This window comes from Pelobates fuscus, chromosome 9, assembly GCF_036172605.1.
Source record: "Pelobates fuscus isolate aPelFus1 chromosome 9, aPelFus1.pri, whole genome shotgun sequence".
Classification (NCBI taxonomy): Eukaryota; Metazoa; Chordata; class Amphibia; order Anura; family Pelobatidae; genus Pelobates; species Pelobates fuscus.
The window spans coordinates 17119382-17136676 of record NC_086325.1 but is presented as its reverse complement, the minus strand read 5'-3'; the positions used below and the strand labels follow the sequence as shown (position 1 = coordinate 17136676).

At 43.2% G+C, this 17295-nt stretch overlaps 1 protein-coding gene across 2 annotated transcripts in view; it reads left to right on the top strand.

The window, feature by feature from the left end:
- AXL (AXL receptor tyrosine kinase) overlaps positions 1–17295 on the top strand; it is an 83144-nt gene that overhangs the window by 46719 nt on the left and 19130 nt on the right. For both annotated transcript variants that reach the window (XM_063431311.1, XM_063431310.1), the window contains exons 5-6: positions 1791–1871; positions 9509–9624. In XM_063431311.1, the coding sequence (XP_063287381.1) occupies positions 1791–1871; positions 9509–9624 (197 nt within the window). The remainder of the gene's footprint in view (positions 1–1790; positions 1872–9508; positions 9625–17295) is intronic.

The following is a 17295-nucleotide window of genomic DNA, read 5'->3' as shown; positions in this document are numbered from 1 at the left end:
GCTATCTCTAACCCTAGCTAACCATAAACCTAGCTATCTCTAACCCTAGCTAACCATAAACCTAGCTATCTCTAACCCTAGCTAACCATAAACCTAGCTATCTCTAACCCTAGCTAACCATAAACCTAGCTATCTCTAACCCTAGCTAACCATAAACCTAGCTATCTCTAACCCTAGCTATACATAAACCTAGCTATCTCTAACCCTAACTAAACATATACCTATCTCTAACCCTAACCATAAACCTAGCTATATGTAAACCTAGCTATCTCTAACCCTAGATAACCATATATCTAGCTATCTCTAACCCTAGATAACCATATATCTAGCTATCTCTAACCCTAGATAACCATATATCTAGCTATCTCTAACCCTAGATAACCATATATCTAGCTATCTCTAACCCTAGATAACCATATATCTAGCTATCTCTAACCCTAGATAACCATATATCTAGCTATCTCTAACCCTAGATAACCATATATCTAGCTATCTCTAACCCTAGATAACCATATATCTAGCTATCTCTAACCCTAGATAACCATATATCTAGCTATCTCTAACCCTAGATAACCATATATCTAGCTATCTCTAACCCTAGATAACCATATATCTAGCTATCTCTAACCCTAGATAACCATATATCTAGCTATCTCTAACCCTAGATAACCATATATCTAGCTATCTCTAACCCTAGATAACCATATATCTAGCTATCTCTAACCCTAGATAACCATATATCTAGCTATCTCTAACCCTAGATAACCATATATCTAGCTATCTCTAACCCTAGATAACCATATATCTAGCTATCTCTAACCCTAGATAACCATATATCTAGCTATCTCTAACCCTAGATAACCATATATCTAGCTATCTCTAACCCTAGATAACCATATATCTAGCTATCTCTAACCCTAGATAACCATATATCTAGCTATCTCTAACCCTAGATAACCATATATCTAGCTATCTCTAACCCTAGATAACCATATATCTAGCTATCTCTAACCCTAGATAACCATATATCTAGCTATCTCTAACCCTAGATAACCATATATCTAGCTATCTCTAACCCTAGATAACCATATATCTAGCTATCTCTAACCCTAGATAACCATATATCTAGCTATCTCTAACCCTAGATAACCATATATCTAGCTATCTCTAACCCTAGATAACCATATATCTAGCTATCTCTAACCCTAGATAACCATATATCTAGCTATCTCTAACCCTAGATAACCATATATCTAGCTATCTCTAACCCTAGATAACCATATATCTAGCTATCTCTAACCCTAGATAACCATATATCTAGCTATCTCTAACCCTAGATAACCATATATCTAGCTATCTCTAACCCTAGATAACCATATATCTAGCTATCTCTAACCCTAGATAACCATATATCTAGCTATCTCTAACCCTAGATAACCATATATCTAGCTATCTCTAACCCTAGATAACCATATATCTAGCTGTATCTAACCCTAGATAACCATATACCTAGCTGTATCTAACCCTAGTTAACCATATACCTAGCTGTATCTAACCCTAGTTAACCATATACCTAGCTGTATCTAACCCTAACTAACCATATACCTGACTATCTCTAGCCCCAGCTATACATAAAGCTAGCTATCTCTAACCCTAACTATACATAAAGCTAGCTATCTCTAACCCTAACTATACATAAAGCTAGCTATCTCTAACCCTAGCCAATCATAGGAGCCACGTCTTAATGTCTCAATTGAACGTAATTACGATCTGTATTTCACTCCCTACAGATCTCAATAAATCCTGCTTGTTTTCTTGTGAAGCTCATAATGCAAAAGGCGTGACCACCTCCCGAACAGCGACAATTAAAGGTAAGAACTTATCATATTAATGATCTGTGTTTATTACCGTTTATAACCGTGCCAGATTAAAGAATACTATTTTTTATACTATGTAAAAAAAAAAAGTCTCCGCCGTTCCTTCTACAGTCAGGAATTCACACTAAGCTTTTACCTCTAGTTTTAGGAGAAATGGAATTAAAAGTTGTTGCAGTTTTGCGGTTTATTCCACTTATGTCCAGTGAGTGGAAAATATTGAGCTAACATAGATTGTATTGTACAGTCTGGGGGAGATCAGACTCTGTATTGTACAGTGAGGGAGAGATCAGACTCTGTATTGTACAGTGAGGGAGAGATCAGACCCTGTATTGTACAGTGAGGGAGAGATCAGACTCTGTATTGTACAGTCTGGGGGAGATTAGACTCTGTATTGTACAGTCTGGGGGAGATCAGACTCTGTATTGTACAGTCTGGGGGAGATCAGACTCTATTGTACAGTATGGGGGAGATTGGACTCTGTATTGTACAGTATGGGGGAGATTGGACTCTGTATTGTACAGTCTGGGGGAGATCGGACTCTGTATTGTACAGTCTGGGGGAGATCGGACTCTGTATTGTACAGTCTGGGGGAGATCGGACTCTGTATTGTACAGTCTGGGGGAGATCAGACTCTGTATTGTACAGTATGGGGGAGATCAGACTCTGTATTGTACAGTATGGGGAGATCAGACTCTGTATTGTACAGTATGGGGAGATCAGACTCTGTATTGTACAATGTGGGGGAGATCAGACTCTGTATTGTACAATGTGGGGGAGATCAGACTCTGTATTGTACAGTATGGGGGAGATCAGACCCTGTATTGTACAATGTGGGGAGATTAGACTCTGTATTGTACAGTGTGGCGGAGATCAAACTCTGTATTGTACAGTGTGGGGGGGAGATCGGACTCTGTATTGTACAGTGTGGGGGGGAGATCGGACTCTGTATTGTACAGTGTGGGGGGGAGATCGGACTCTGTATTGTACAGTGTGGGGGAGATTAGACTCTGTATTGTACAGTGTGGTGGAGATCAAACTCTGTATTGTACAGTGTGGGGGGGAGATCAGACTCTGTATTGTACAGTGTGGGGGGGAGATCGGACTCTGTATTGTACAGTGTGGGGGAGATCAGACCCTGTATTGTACAGTATGGGGGAGATTAGACTCTGTATTGTACAGTGTGGGGGAGATCAGACTCTGTATTGTACAGTGTGGGGGAGGGGAGATCAGACTCTGTATTGTACAGTGTGGGGGAGATTGGACTCTGTATTGTACAGTGTGGTGGAGATCAGACTCTGTATTGTACAGTGTGGGGGGGGGGGAGATCAGACTCTGTATTGTACAGTATGGGGGAGATTGGACTCTGTATTGTACAGTATGGGGGAGATTGGACTCAGTATTGTACAGTAAGGGGGGGTCAGACTCTGTATTGTACACTGTAGGGATGAGTAAGGTGCACTGACAATGTTCCATCTGTTTTACATCTAGTTGTTTTCTCTCTAATCATTCCCACCTGTCTCCCTGTCCATCTGTGACACATTATCCGGAAGATTCCATCAGAAGGAATGCCGCTGATTCATTTGTTTAGACCCTGATTGTTCTGAGTCAGTGCCCACTCACTGCAGTGGCATGAAAGCGGGCGGTTATGGTGCCTCAGTATCCTACTGGCTGTGGTAATAGTGAGTCAAACATCACAAAGTAGCCGGGATTTACATTTCACGTTAATGTTAAGTGGTCTCATTGTTCGTCCTGCCCAATGCCGCAGCAGCTGGCTGCACACCGCACCATATAATTGGGGATTCAGTGAGTAAGGCTAGGGGCTTATGCACTAAACCCCGAATCCTTGTGAAATGAAAGTCAAACAGCAAAATGTAGGAAAATAGCAGATGTTAAAACATTCGTCAATTCGGCCATCATCACAGCTTCGTTGCAAATAAACCCCTGTGAGAGGTTGTTAAAACCACGGCCTGCAAGAGAGAAATGGAAATAATCTACCTTTTAATTACAAGAGGGCTCTGCGTTCCCCCTAAACTGGCCGACTCAATAACACACAATATATAAGCTATAAAAACCCAAATCCGGCCTATAGGAAGATTTATAGAGAGTTTACATTGAGATTTTCTCGGAGAGAACATCTAACTGTGGAGGCCAAACTAGCTCAGCCGGAAACGATAGTCGAGAATTCTTCAAACTTGACTATTTTGGCCTGAAGTTTGCACCAATTTTCAGATTAATAAATAATCATGTGCCCAATGAAATCAGCAGCTCACCCACCCTCTATATTTTTAAGGCTAATCTATCACAAGATATGTGCTTTTTTTACTTTGCTAACATGTGACAATCAGTCTGATTGGAAAAATATAAATGTTTTGTAAAAAAAAAAAAGTAAATGTTGTTGTCGTTGCTTTTTTTGTTTTGTTTTTTTGCTGAGTTTCTGGATTCGCTTGTTTTTGCTGAGCATTTTGAGAGCAGCGGCACGCAGCTAGTGGCAATGTGGGCAGATCACCTTCAGTGACCCGAATTTCCTGTCTGTTGAGATACTGCGAATATTCCTAATTTTAAAGAACAATTATGGAACAAAACGTGAAGCGATCACCGCGGCAACCAATTTCCACTGGTTGCCAAAATTGAGCAATTTACCCAATAATTGTTCTTTATTTGTAATCTATATTGTACCTTTTAAAATGCATTATTGGTGATTTTATTTACATAAAGATGTTACAAGTGCAAATGTACTGAATAAATCCTCCCGTGCTGTGAAATGAGACGGGTTAAAACAGATTTGGAAATCTTGGGTCAATCTAGCCGAGATGGGGTTTGAATTCTGTTTAGTAACCCCCGGATATATTCATTCCATAGCATTTCCGGGCTATATATCCATCGTAAAATATTATCATCTTTCAGGCAGATTAAAATAAGATTGTTCTTCTAACTAACTGCAGAGTTCAGTTTATCTCTGTCATTGCCGGATTCCTTGGAATGTTCTGGAATGCCTGTTGAAGTTTCTTACTTTGAAAACACGCCAACTCGTATTCGCTGCTGATACTCGAGCAGATTATCCTGCGCTATATCTTGATTCTGGTTGAAATTTGATAATACAGAGCACCTGATAAAGTAGTAGTAATAACAATTCAGAGTATATTCTCAAACTAGAACTAATTTATCATGTTGGCCGATCTCATGCTAAATATTCACAAAAATGTCTTCTTCTTCTTCTTTTTTTTTTTTAATTCTTTATTTTTGCTCATGCATTAAGTTACAGTGGATCGTGCATCGCCACAACAGCGAATGCGAGGGTTGCACTACATTTAATGATACATGTTGAGTAGCATTGAAAACTGTTAAAGACATTACTTTGCATCATTTGAGGGGTTAGCACGAATTTTTATATTTAAGGTATTGTAGTTAGTTAAGCAGTTAAACATAACATAGCAATGACGAGTAAACCAAGCAGTCATTTTAGATATAGGCGACCTGAGTAGATTAAAATAATATGGCTGAAAAACATAAACATAGTAGGTATCGTAGGTAAATTAGTAGCCCTGGTGGATTGGACAACAGAGCATCAGCCATACAGGTACATTAAGTAAGACTTTGTTTGCCTGCGTGTGGTCTGCGTGGGATCATCGAAGTTCCGCTCAACATTTGGGTTTATCGAAGATAGATGCACAATTTTATATTTCTTAACAAGCTAAATGCATGAAGCATGTTAGGTACAGTGTTTACTTAGGCTGGTATGACCATGGAGACGTGCCTCCAGGGGAAGGAGCCCGCCCTGTCCCATCTATCCATATAATTACTGCATGCATATTATAAACATTTGTCGTGGGGTAACAGGCTACATGACGTCATACATAGCGGTCAATTAGAGTATGGCATTGCAAAGTTGGAGCACAGTTTTATAGTCATCATAATAAACATGTTTAGGTCATCATATAATGGTAACTGGAAGAGATCTAACATATTAAATCTACGAGATACGGTATTGATTAGTTGTGTGCTTTATGTAGTATGTGAGATTAACTTTAAAGGTATGCAAGTAAAGTTTAATACCGGTAGTAACTAAATAAAAACAGCAAAAAACTGAAAATACAGGTTCCCGCTGGAGCTAGAGACAGTGTTGCCGAACTGAGCCACCTTAGATAGGGATTAAAAAAGGGGTGTATAACTAAATAATATCATGAGCTGCTTGCAGATTAAGTAATGCAAGATGGCAACCGCATGAGATCATACAGAGCGAGAGTAAGAATGAGCTAGTGTAAATTTTGCCTTTCAGAGTTAAAATAAACTTTGCATTGAATGGTTCATTGCATGGGTTTGCTTAGCCAATGCCCATTAATGGCAGGCTGCTAGCCCCTGAAAACATAAGTCCACCTTTCAGTGTGTGAGGTCACTGCCAGCCACGAATGCCTGCGTTCTCCTGCATCCCGCCGACAGACGAGCAGCAGAGTCCCTTAACCGGCCCCGGGCCTCTGGGTATTCCTAGTGCTCATGATCGTTGCCACCAGGAGTGTACCGTTCGATAGGGCGGCTTGTAAGCACAGACTCATCTTCCTCCAGTGAGTTCTTGCTGCGATCTGCTTTCTGCGGGAGTGTATGGCTGTTCCGCCGCTAGGTGCTGGTCGTTTGTTGCTGGGGCCGCTGAGTGATGGGCAGGTTGGGTCCTGTTAAGTGGCATGAGATTGTTTGTTTGTTGCTTCGTGTGGGGGACCCGGTGCTTGTGCCCACCCTTTTGAGTTTCGGCTCCGTTGCAATCTGAGGGCCGCTCTGGAGTCGCGGTGTGGGTTCCCCTGCAGGCTGCGCCGAGTGGCCGGGCGGATCCATGCCGTCACCTTTCTCATAGCTATCCTGTATAGCTGTCTCTGTTTCTTGAGTCTTACCCACACGTAGGTACTTAGTCGGTTTATGTACTCCAGTGCGTGCTTGGGCGGTTTAATTAGTGTGTGCTTGGTCCTGGGCTGCGTCCATGCCGCTATCTTGGCTGGGCCCAGTAGGTCTCGTTTTGGTTGAAAGCTTATTCATCCCCATGCGGGGTCTGCTAGTTTGTTCGTCGCTTGATTGATTGCTTGCGCCGGGATATCCCTCACCGGCGAGGGGGGGGTGATCGGGATCTTGAGCGTTGCAATATTTTCCCGCTGGTCCGTCAGCGGGGAGGTTGGCCACCTCTCCCACGCCAGCACACACTGGTAGGCCGCAGATCTGCGTCTGCTTCAGAGTGCCTCTCTGAGTCCGGTGGTCCGGCCAGATAAGTCCCCGGGTGCCACCGCTGCTCTGCTGTGCCAGATTAGAAAGCTCAGTGTGAGTTATTGATTAATAGTCACTTGTTTGCTGGTCTTTCTCACGTCTGCTCAGTGGTTAGGCCCCGCCCCCCTGACATGTCTTCTTTTTAACCCACTATTTCTTTGCATATTTTATTTACTATTTATTGGAACTGGGTAATTCTATTCTCCTATCTCACATTTTTCACACTTTTTTCTTTTTATTTAACTGTAATTTTTCAAGTAAATTCACCAACCAAACTGTACTGTTTTATAGCCAAATTAGTCATTAGTTTGCCCCAAATACTACAATGAGGGGAAAAAAGTATTTGTCCCCCTGCTGATTTTGAATGTTTGCCCACTGATTGTCAGGGCTTACCTGGGTGTGGGAGTCCGGCAGGCAGAGAAGTATGCTCACCCTTGCAAGAAAACACAGGCCAAGGTGATCAGGCAAGAATTCACCTGACCTGTGAGTCGGTGCACGGGGGCTGTGCAGGGTAAATCCAAAACGCGGTACAGGAACAATAAACCAGGAGAATAGTCGTGGGAAGCCAAGGGTCAAAGGAAGCCAGAAGTCAGGATAATCGGTGTACCAAGCCAGAGGTCAATAACAAACTGGAGAACAGAAAACAGCAGGATGATCACCAGAGTCAAGGAACGGACACTGCCTTCTGGGAGAGGCAGTGTTGTATACCTGGCTAACGAGACATCAGGCTCAGGTGTAACATGAGTGACAGGAGATGTTCCAACAAATGTCCAGCTCCAGTACTAAATACTAGACAGGGCTAGATACAGGAAACAGAAGCGGAGAGATGGCTCAGAGGTAAGCCAAAGCACCAGAGCTGCCAAGGTCCCAGGTTCGAATCCTGACACTGATAAAGTAATGATCAGTCTATAATTTTAATGGTGGGTGTAATTTAACAGTGAGAGACAGAATAACAAAAAAAAATCCAGAAAACCGCATGTCAAAAAATGTATAAATTGATTTGCATGTCAATGAGTGAAATACGTGTTTGAGCCCCTATCAACCAGCAAGATTTCTGGCTCCCAGGTGTCTTTTATACAGGTAACGATCTGAGATTAGGAGCACTCTCTTAAAGGGAATGCTCCTAATCTCAGCTCGTTACCTGTATAAAAGACACCTGTCCACAGAAGCAATCAATCAGATTCCAAACTCTCCACTATGGCCAAGACCAAAGAGCAAAGAGACTATAGACCTACACAAGGCTGGAATGGGCTACAAGACCATCGCCAAGCAGCTTGGTAAGAAGGTGGCAACAGTCGGTGCGATTAGTCACAAATGGAAGAAACACAAAATAACTGTCAGTCTCCCTCGGTCTGGTGCTCCCTGCAAGATCTCACCTCGTGGAGTTTAAATGATCATGAGAACGGTGAGAAATCAGCCCAGAACTACACGGGAGAATCTTATTAATGATCTCAAGGCAGCTGGGACCATAGTCACCAAGAACACAATTGGTAACACACTACGCCGTGAAGGACTGAAATCGTGCAGCGCCCGCAAGGTTCCCCTGCTTAAGAAAGCACATGTACAGGCCCATCTGAAGTTTACCAATGAACATCTGAATGATTCAGAGGAGAACTGGGTGAAAGTGTTGTGGTCAGATGAGACCAAAATCAAGCTCTTTGGCATCAACTCAACTCGCCGTGTTTGGAGGAGGATGAATGCTGCCTATGAACAGCATCCCGAACGTCAAACACGGAGGTGGAAAAATTATACTTTGGAGGTGTTTTCCTGCTAAGGGGACAGGACAACTGCACCGCATCAAAGGGATGATGGACGGGGCCATGTATATCTTGGGTGAGAACCTCCTTCCCTCAGCCAGGGCATTGAAAATGGGTCATGGATGGGTATTCTAGCATGACAATGACCCAAAACACACAGCCAAGGCAACAAAGGAGTGGCTCAAGAAGAAGCACACTAAGGTCCTTGAGTGGCCTAGCCAGTCTCCAGACCTTAATCCCATAGAAAATCTGTGGAGGGAGCTGAAGGTTCGAGTTGCCAAATGTCAGCATCAAAACTTTTTGGATTTTTTTTTTGTTATTCTGTATTTCACTGTTAAAATATACCTACCATTAAAATCATAGACTGACCATTTCTCTGTCAGTGGGCAAATGTTCAAAATCAGGAGGGGTTTAAATATTTTATTTCCCTCACTGTAGCTGCAGAAGGTGCCCTATTACTATTAGCACAAAATACAGATTCCGACCACTGCTCCCCAAATTCTACATCTTTAGCAATAGGTTATCACACATCTCTGTTTGCTACATCTTAAAATAGTTTGTAAAATGGTTGTTTTTTTAATACTGAATCTCAAATTGAAAAGTTACTTTTATTTCTCCTGCTCTGTACAGTTTTACCGCGGAAACAAAAGGATCTAAAATTATTATCACGAAGTTCAACAGAGCTGGAGGTGACCTGGCAGCCCGGAGAAAGCGGCATTTATCCTCTGCTTGTCTGCACTGTGGAGGTATGGAGGTACTGCAATAACATTGCACGTAAAGGACAGTAAATCCAATGCAAAAATATACAGACAGTGACATGTTTACGGGTCGTTCCCTCCCAGGGTCACAGTGTACTAATGACAGTGACTTGTTTAATGGTCAGTCCCTCCCAGGGTCACAGTGTACTAATGACAGTAACATGTTTAATGGTCAGTCCCTCCCAGGGTCACAGTGTACTAATAACAGTGACATGTTTAACGGTCAGTCCCTCCCAGGGTCACAGTGTACTAGTGACAGTGACATGTTTAATGGTCAGTCCCTCCCAGGGTCACAGTGTACTAATGACAGTGACATGTTTAATGGTCGGTCCCTCCCAGGGTCTCAGCGTACTAATGACAGTGACATGTTTAAGGGTCGGTCCCTCCCAGGGTCACAGCGTACTAATGACAGTGACATGTTTAATGGTCAGTCCCTCCCAGGGTCACAGTGTGCTCATGACAGTGACATGTTTAATGGTCAGTCCCTCCCAGGGTCACAGCGTACTAGTGACAGTGACATGTTCAAGGGCCTCTCCCCTCCCAGGGTCATGACAGTGACATGTTTAAGGGTCAGTCCCTCCCAGGGTCACAGTGTACTAGTGACAGTAACATGTTCAAGGGCCTCTCCCCTCCCAGGGTCACAGCGTACTAGTGACAGTGACATGTTCAAGGGCCTCTCCCCTCCCAGGGTCACAGTGTACTAATGACAGTGACATGTTTAAGGGTCAGTCCCTCCCAGGGTCACAGTGTACTAGTGACAGTAACATGTTCAAGGGCCTCTCCCCTCCCAGGGTCACAGTGTGCTCATGACAGTGACATGTTTAATGGTCAGTCCCTCCCAGGGTCACAGTGTACTAGTGACAGTGACATGTTCAAGGGCCTCTCCCCTCCCAGGGTCACAGTGTACTAATGACAGTGACATGTTTAATGGTCAGTCCCTCCCAGGGTCACAGTGCACTAATGACAGTGACATGTTTAATGGTCAGTCCCTCCCAGGGTCACAGTGTACTAATGACAGTGACATGTTTACGGGTCAGTCCCTCCCAGGGTCACAGTGTACTAATGACAGTGACATGTCAATGAGTCAGCCCTCCCAGGGTCACATGTTTAGTGACTGATTGTAAAATGCGGCTGTAAATAATGACATTCTGGGACTGAATAAAAGAGTTGGATTCTTGTTCAATACTGATGTTTCTAGCAATTTGCATTGAAGGGATTTGTGCAATAATGATTTCTAGCTAGTGATAACAAGTCAGATTTCTTTTAAACTCTGTCCAATTGAATCGGTCTTCTGAAATATACCTGGGGAGTTTTATTCAATGAACAAGACTCCATAGGTTAATCCCCGGTTGATCGATTTAATCTGAAATCGGTTAACGAAACATTGTAGAGTTAGGAATACGAATCTGTATTCCTAACGATATAGTACCCCTATTCAGGGCCCTATTTTTAATGTGTAAAAATCTAAAAAAAAAAAAAGAAGCTTTTTAATGACCTTTACCCAACGCCTGGACTCCCTCCATGCGACGTCGGCGAGGAGTCATTGCTTCCTCCAATGCCGGTCCAATCCAATGATTCTCATAGAGGAGCATTGGGGACATGACACACAAGCACGGCGAGCAACATACGCACATCCAATGATTCTCATCGGAAAACATTCCTATTATATATGATTAATCTGTGTTTCCCTATGTAAGTATATACATATATGAGAAAAAGGGGTTTGGCTGCACTCACCTAAACATGCTTAAATGGGGTGCTGCTGGGGGCCAATAAGTACAGTAAAAATGAAAATCCAGCGCACTCACTTGTCTACTAAACAGTTATTATAGTACTGAACAATTTTCTTAGTTTTATTAAAAACACCTAATCTAGGCAAAAAATAATGGGGGTTTAGTTACATTATATGATCATACATTGCATAAGCCTGCCACAAACGTCAATGTACCCCATCTTTGGCAGGTCCTACTCTGTCTGCTAAATGAGCTACTCACTTGGGGAAATCCTTCCATCTCGAGTTAAGTCTTGTAGTGCAGAGAACTCGAGATGGAAGGATTTCCCCAAGTGAGTAGCTCATTTAGCAGACAGAGTAGGACCTGCCAAAGTTGGGGTACATTGACGTTTGTGGCAGGCTTATGCAATGTATGATCATATAATGTAACTAAACCCCCATTATTTTTTGCCTAGATTAGGTGTTTTTAATAAAACTAAGAAAATTGTTCAGTACTATAATAACTGTTTAGTAGACAAGTGAGTGCGCTGGATTTTCATTTTTACTCCCTATGTAAGTATAACATATTCTACATTATTATATCACAGTCTATGTATGAAACATCCTGAATGTTCTAAATTCTCAATTTGGCACCAGGACCAGATTAAGAGCTCATTGGGCCTGGCGCTGGCAATTATGAATTACAGAATCTCATCGACAGAAAACACTAAACCAGTTATACCTCCCAAGCGTCATGTATCTGGTGGAGATGGTGCTGGAGGGAAACTCACAGGATATAGCTATCAGAAAACATATACCCTATGCTAATCTCTCGCTTCCATCTTTCAAGTAAATCCATACCTCCTAACAGAAGCGTCCAGTGGAAGAGGATGTCGGTGGGTGGCGTAAAATTGTGGGCCACTGACGCGAGTCACGTAACCAGAACTGTCCACAGGGGTGAACATGCCCAAAAAGGGGGCGTGTCTGCATGAAGAATTGGAAGGCCCGTCTTCATGTCACACTGCCTGCCAATCATGCAGGATGACCAACTAAGGGCGTACTATGTAGACAGCACCCTAAGCTTGGCATAAATGTGTCTAATGATGCGCTCGCTCCACGCTTTCTTACGACTGTCCCCTAGCACTTACTGGTCCACTCCTCTCCTAACCTTCTTACTAGCAGGCAGAAGCTCCTGCTATACAGTCTGGGACAGAGAAAAAGTGTATGTAGTGAGTGTAGAAGAAAGGGAACATGCCACAGTGTTAGAGAGACTGAAGCAGCAAGAGCATTTGCATAGTGCGCAAAGTCAGCTTTACCGTAACTCATTTCATTGTCAGCCAGTCCACATGTTTTGTTCCCCTACATCCCTCTTGAGTTTCCATACTTATGCAAGAGTATGTGAAGAGTAGTAAAAAAAAAACAATAATAATAATTACCGTATTTTTCGCTCCATAAGACGCACCTCACCATAAGACGCACCTAGTTTTTAGAGGAAGAAACCCAGAAAAAAATATTCTGAACAAACTGTCCCATAGTGTTTCTTACTATGGGACAGTTTGTACAGAATATTTTTTTTCTCCCCTGTTCCATAGTGTCCCCCCCTCCCATAGTCTTCTCCTCTCTCCCATAGTCTTCACTCACCCCCTCCCCATAGTCTTCACCCACCCCCTCCCCATAGACTTCATCCACCCCCTCCCCATAGACTTCATCCACCCCCTCCCCATAGACTTCATCCACCCCCTCTCCATAGACTTCATCCACCCCCTCCCCATAGACTTCATCCACCCCCTCCCCATAGACTTCATCCACCCCCTCCCCATAGACTTCATCCACCCCCTCCCCATAGACTTCATCCACCCCCTCCCCATAGACTTCATCCACCCCCTCCCCATAGACTTCATCCACCCCCTCCCCATAGACTTCATCCACCCCCTCCCCATAGACTTCATCCACCCCCTCCCCATAGACTTCATCCACCCCCTCCCCATAGACTTCATCCACCCCCTCCCCATAGACTTCATCCACCCCCTCCCCATAGACTTCATCCACCCCCTCCCCATAGACTTCATCCACCCCCTCCCCATAGTCTTCATCCCCCCATCCCCATAGACTTCATCCACCCCCTCCCCATAGTCTTCATCCCCCCATCCCCATAGACTTCATCCACCCCCTCCCCATAGACTTCATCCCCCCCCATAGACTTCATCCCCCCCCATAGACTTCATCCCCCCCCCATAAACTTCATCCCCCCCCCCATAGACTTCATCCCCCCCCCCTTACTGTCCCCCTCCCCTTGTCCCATAATTACTTACCTGTCTTGCAGCGTTGGCCGGCAGCACAGGGCGCACCGCGGTAGTGGAACTTGAATTTCATGTTCCGGTTTCCGGCGGGACTGAAAGGAAGTGCGCACTCAGCTTGTGCACACTACCTTTCAGTCCCACCGGAAACCGGAACATGCACAGGGCGCACCGCGGTAGTGGAACTTGAATTTCATGTTCCGGTTTCCGGCGGGACTGAAAGGAAGTGCGCACTCAGCTTGTGCACACTACCTTTCAGTCCCGCCGGAAACCGGAACATGAAATTCAAGTTCCACTACCGCGGTGCGCCCTGTGCTGCCGGCCAACGCTGCAAGACAGGTAAGTAAAGCTTCATATTCGCTCCAGACATTTCCCCTCACTTTTGAAGGGAAAAAAAGTGCGTCTTATGGAGCGAAAAATACGGTAAATCAAATCAAGGGGCCTACACCATGGGCATGGGCTTGGCGCTGCAGCTCCATCAGCCCCTAAGTTAATCCTGCCCTGATTGTCGCAAATCGCTGTTTACTGGATAAATTCCTATTCTTTCCTAGAGGGGGCATCTGTGCGTGATCATGGGTTTGTGGCAACATGAATACTTGGTGTTTTAGTTTTTCTTCAGTGTATTTATAGATTTCAAAAGAGGAAAATGAATTTGCTGAGAATGACAGATGCAACAAGTATTACTTCTTCATTGAGAAAATTATTGGCTTTGAAAGGATTTAGGTTAAGTGTGATTCACGTGTTAACAAGCAATCAATATTGTCTGTAAATAACCGACACACCAATCAGTTCTCCTATAAACTATTAATTAATTAATGCCTCTAATAAACACAGAGCTGCACTAAGAGCTTCATGGATCCTGGCACAATGTGTGTAATTGTTTTAATTTCAACTATTAATGGCTCTTGTGTTTTGATGAGCATGCACCCCTTTCCAATTACCAGCTTATTTTCTACTTTTTAAGTCTTTGTAGTTTGTTTAAAATTTGGCGGTAGATAATGGATGATGGTTTATTGAAGTGCCCATGGCTCGACATGTGGAAATGTCTTCTACAAGATATTGATCTATAGATCATTGGACAAAGCTTTATGTAAACCAGCAAAACATCTCCTCTGTAAACAACCAAACGCTTTGCTTTGTTAAGCAACTGATCAAGGTTGATACAGTAATCAAGCAATCAGAACTTTGTAAATTACCAACCGTTGCCTTCTGTAAAAAATGCTCTACGCAACTGATCAATATCCGATATAGGCAACTGATCATTGGCTTCGGTAAACATCTGATCCACAGTCCATAAATGATTTCATGTAAACGGCAAATCACGTGTAGAGGTTACTTTTTCCACTTTCATAGGACAAGCTCAAAGTTGTCCTGTTTATGTTTTCATAGTGTCAGCGTGTTGGTGAAGGTAATTGGGAGACATGCTTCTCCAAGTTCCTGATCTTAGTTCCTCATTCACTGACAAACTGTGCTCTCAGTGCTTTCATTTCCTGGCATTCAGAGCATTACACAACATGCCTGATTTTTTTCGGGGACTTTCTATGAATAAATACATTACTTTTACTAATATAATAACTTCCTCTCTAACAGGAGATTTTCCGTCAGACGATAGACCATTGTTGTCACTATAAGGGGACCAGCAGTTGGAGCTTCATCCCATCAGTGTTTGATGGCATTGAGGTCAAGGATAGTCTGTCAGCTTTGTCTACAGTGATATTGGCAACCCATTCCTGTATGTACCTGCCTTGATGGAAACACAGAATCTCCTAGAATATTATTGGGTCCTGTAGCTTTAGATTGTCCTGTCACTCGATGCAAGTAATCTAGTCCGAGCTATAAAAACATTGCCAAATCATCAGTCCCCCTCCATTGTTACACTGAGTAACTATGGGGTCAGGAAGGTAGCGTAGCGAAGGTATCCTCCAAATCCAGAGTCACTCATCAGAAAAAATAACAAAGCATCGTTCGGCACGCCCTGATCCAGAGCCAAACCAATGTGAGCTTGGCTGATAGTAGGCGTATGGCCAGGTATTGGGGGACAGTGCTCCCTTGCAGTATTGATTTGGATCTCAGCAGGAAGTATTGAAACTGATGACAGATATTTGTATACTTTATATACCCACTCCGTGACGTGTATGTGGTCTGAGGATAGATATTCCCATTTCACAGTAACAGTTACTGACAATATGTCTGTACGAAAATAAAACTGTGTGTGATTTTATACACCTGTCAGCAGTCGATAAACGTAGCTAAATTCACTAACTAGAAGGTGAATTCTGGGTGGTTATGATATAGTGTATCTTCTCTTGTGGGCTTCTGCTGGGACTCCTTTCTAACCTCGTTGCTAAGTTGTCCCAACCAGTCAATACTCACTAAAGTTTTCCCTATATCAAAATCCTACCATTAGTGAGAGGACTTACCCTCTAGAATTAATATTAATGGCTCCCAAAGCTTAAAACGGGAGCCATTAACTGCTACTTACTTACCGACTGGTTTCCATCCTTGTCGCTACTATTTAGCGGCTGATGTTAACCCTTAAAACTTGCCTCATGTTAACAACTGCAAAGGTCCCATACATCCTATAGGAAAAAAAGGGAAAATGACTTCAGATGGAGTGTAGTGGTCATGGTGCAAGGAAAGTCCTGGCACCGCCCACTGAAACGTAAAGATCTGCCAGGTAATGCTCCCCACCTCCACTGCTGGAAGCTCTCTCTCTCTCTCTCTCTCTCTCAACCACTGGAGAGTGGATATAAGTAGTGGATACAGGGAGCAGCGCTCAGCAGGTCCCAGGTATGAAGAAAAGGTTGATTACTTTTTGACTACAGAACTCAATAGTTGTCATGGTGGGGGAGTTTCCCTTTAAAGGGACACTGTAGACACCTAGACCACTTTATCTTATTGAAGTGGTCTGGGTGCACTGTCCTTGTCCCTCTTTAGCCCTGCAATATAAAATATTGCACTTTTAGAGAAACTGAATTGTTTACATTGCAGTGCTAATATTGCCTCTAGTGGCTGTCTACCAGAGTGGCGCTTCCTGGAGTTTTATGATGTTTAAGTACATCCAGTGTCAAGGAAAACCTCATAGGAAAGCATTGCATTGCATTTCCCAGCCATAGAGGTTAAGACAACAGGTTTATAATTTGCAGGCAGATATTTTAAACCCTTTTTAAATATAAGAACCACATCTGCTTTTCTCCAATCCTCCGATTCCTGAAAGATAAGAATCCTTATAGAATCCTTAAACAGTGGTTTACTTATTTCCACTCTTAGCTCCCTAACTACTCATGGGTAAAAACCATCTGGCCCTGGAGTTGTGTTTATATTAACTTTTTTAATTGCTGTAACACCTTGTCTTGAGTCATCCAATTACACATTTTCTGTAAACAAATCACTGTACAGTCCTGGTTGCCAGTGGTGGCCGATGAAATTTAAAGATGGTGTTGATCTGCACCACCTGACATGTTGGGCTCCACACACTTACCCCGAAATGTTCAAAACCAGCTGCAGCTCTAGTTAAACAATGGGGAGAATGGGAACGTCAGAAATAATCATGGGAGATACATGCTTTTCTGACACACATGTATCAGTATTCCTTACAACAACAAAATATATATATATTTTTTTTCAACAAAAACTGGGGAGAGGTCGACC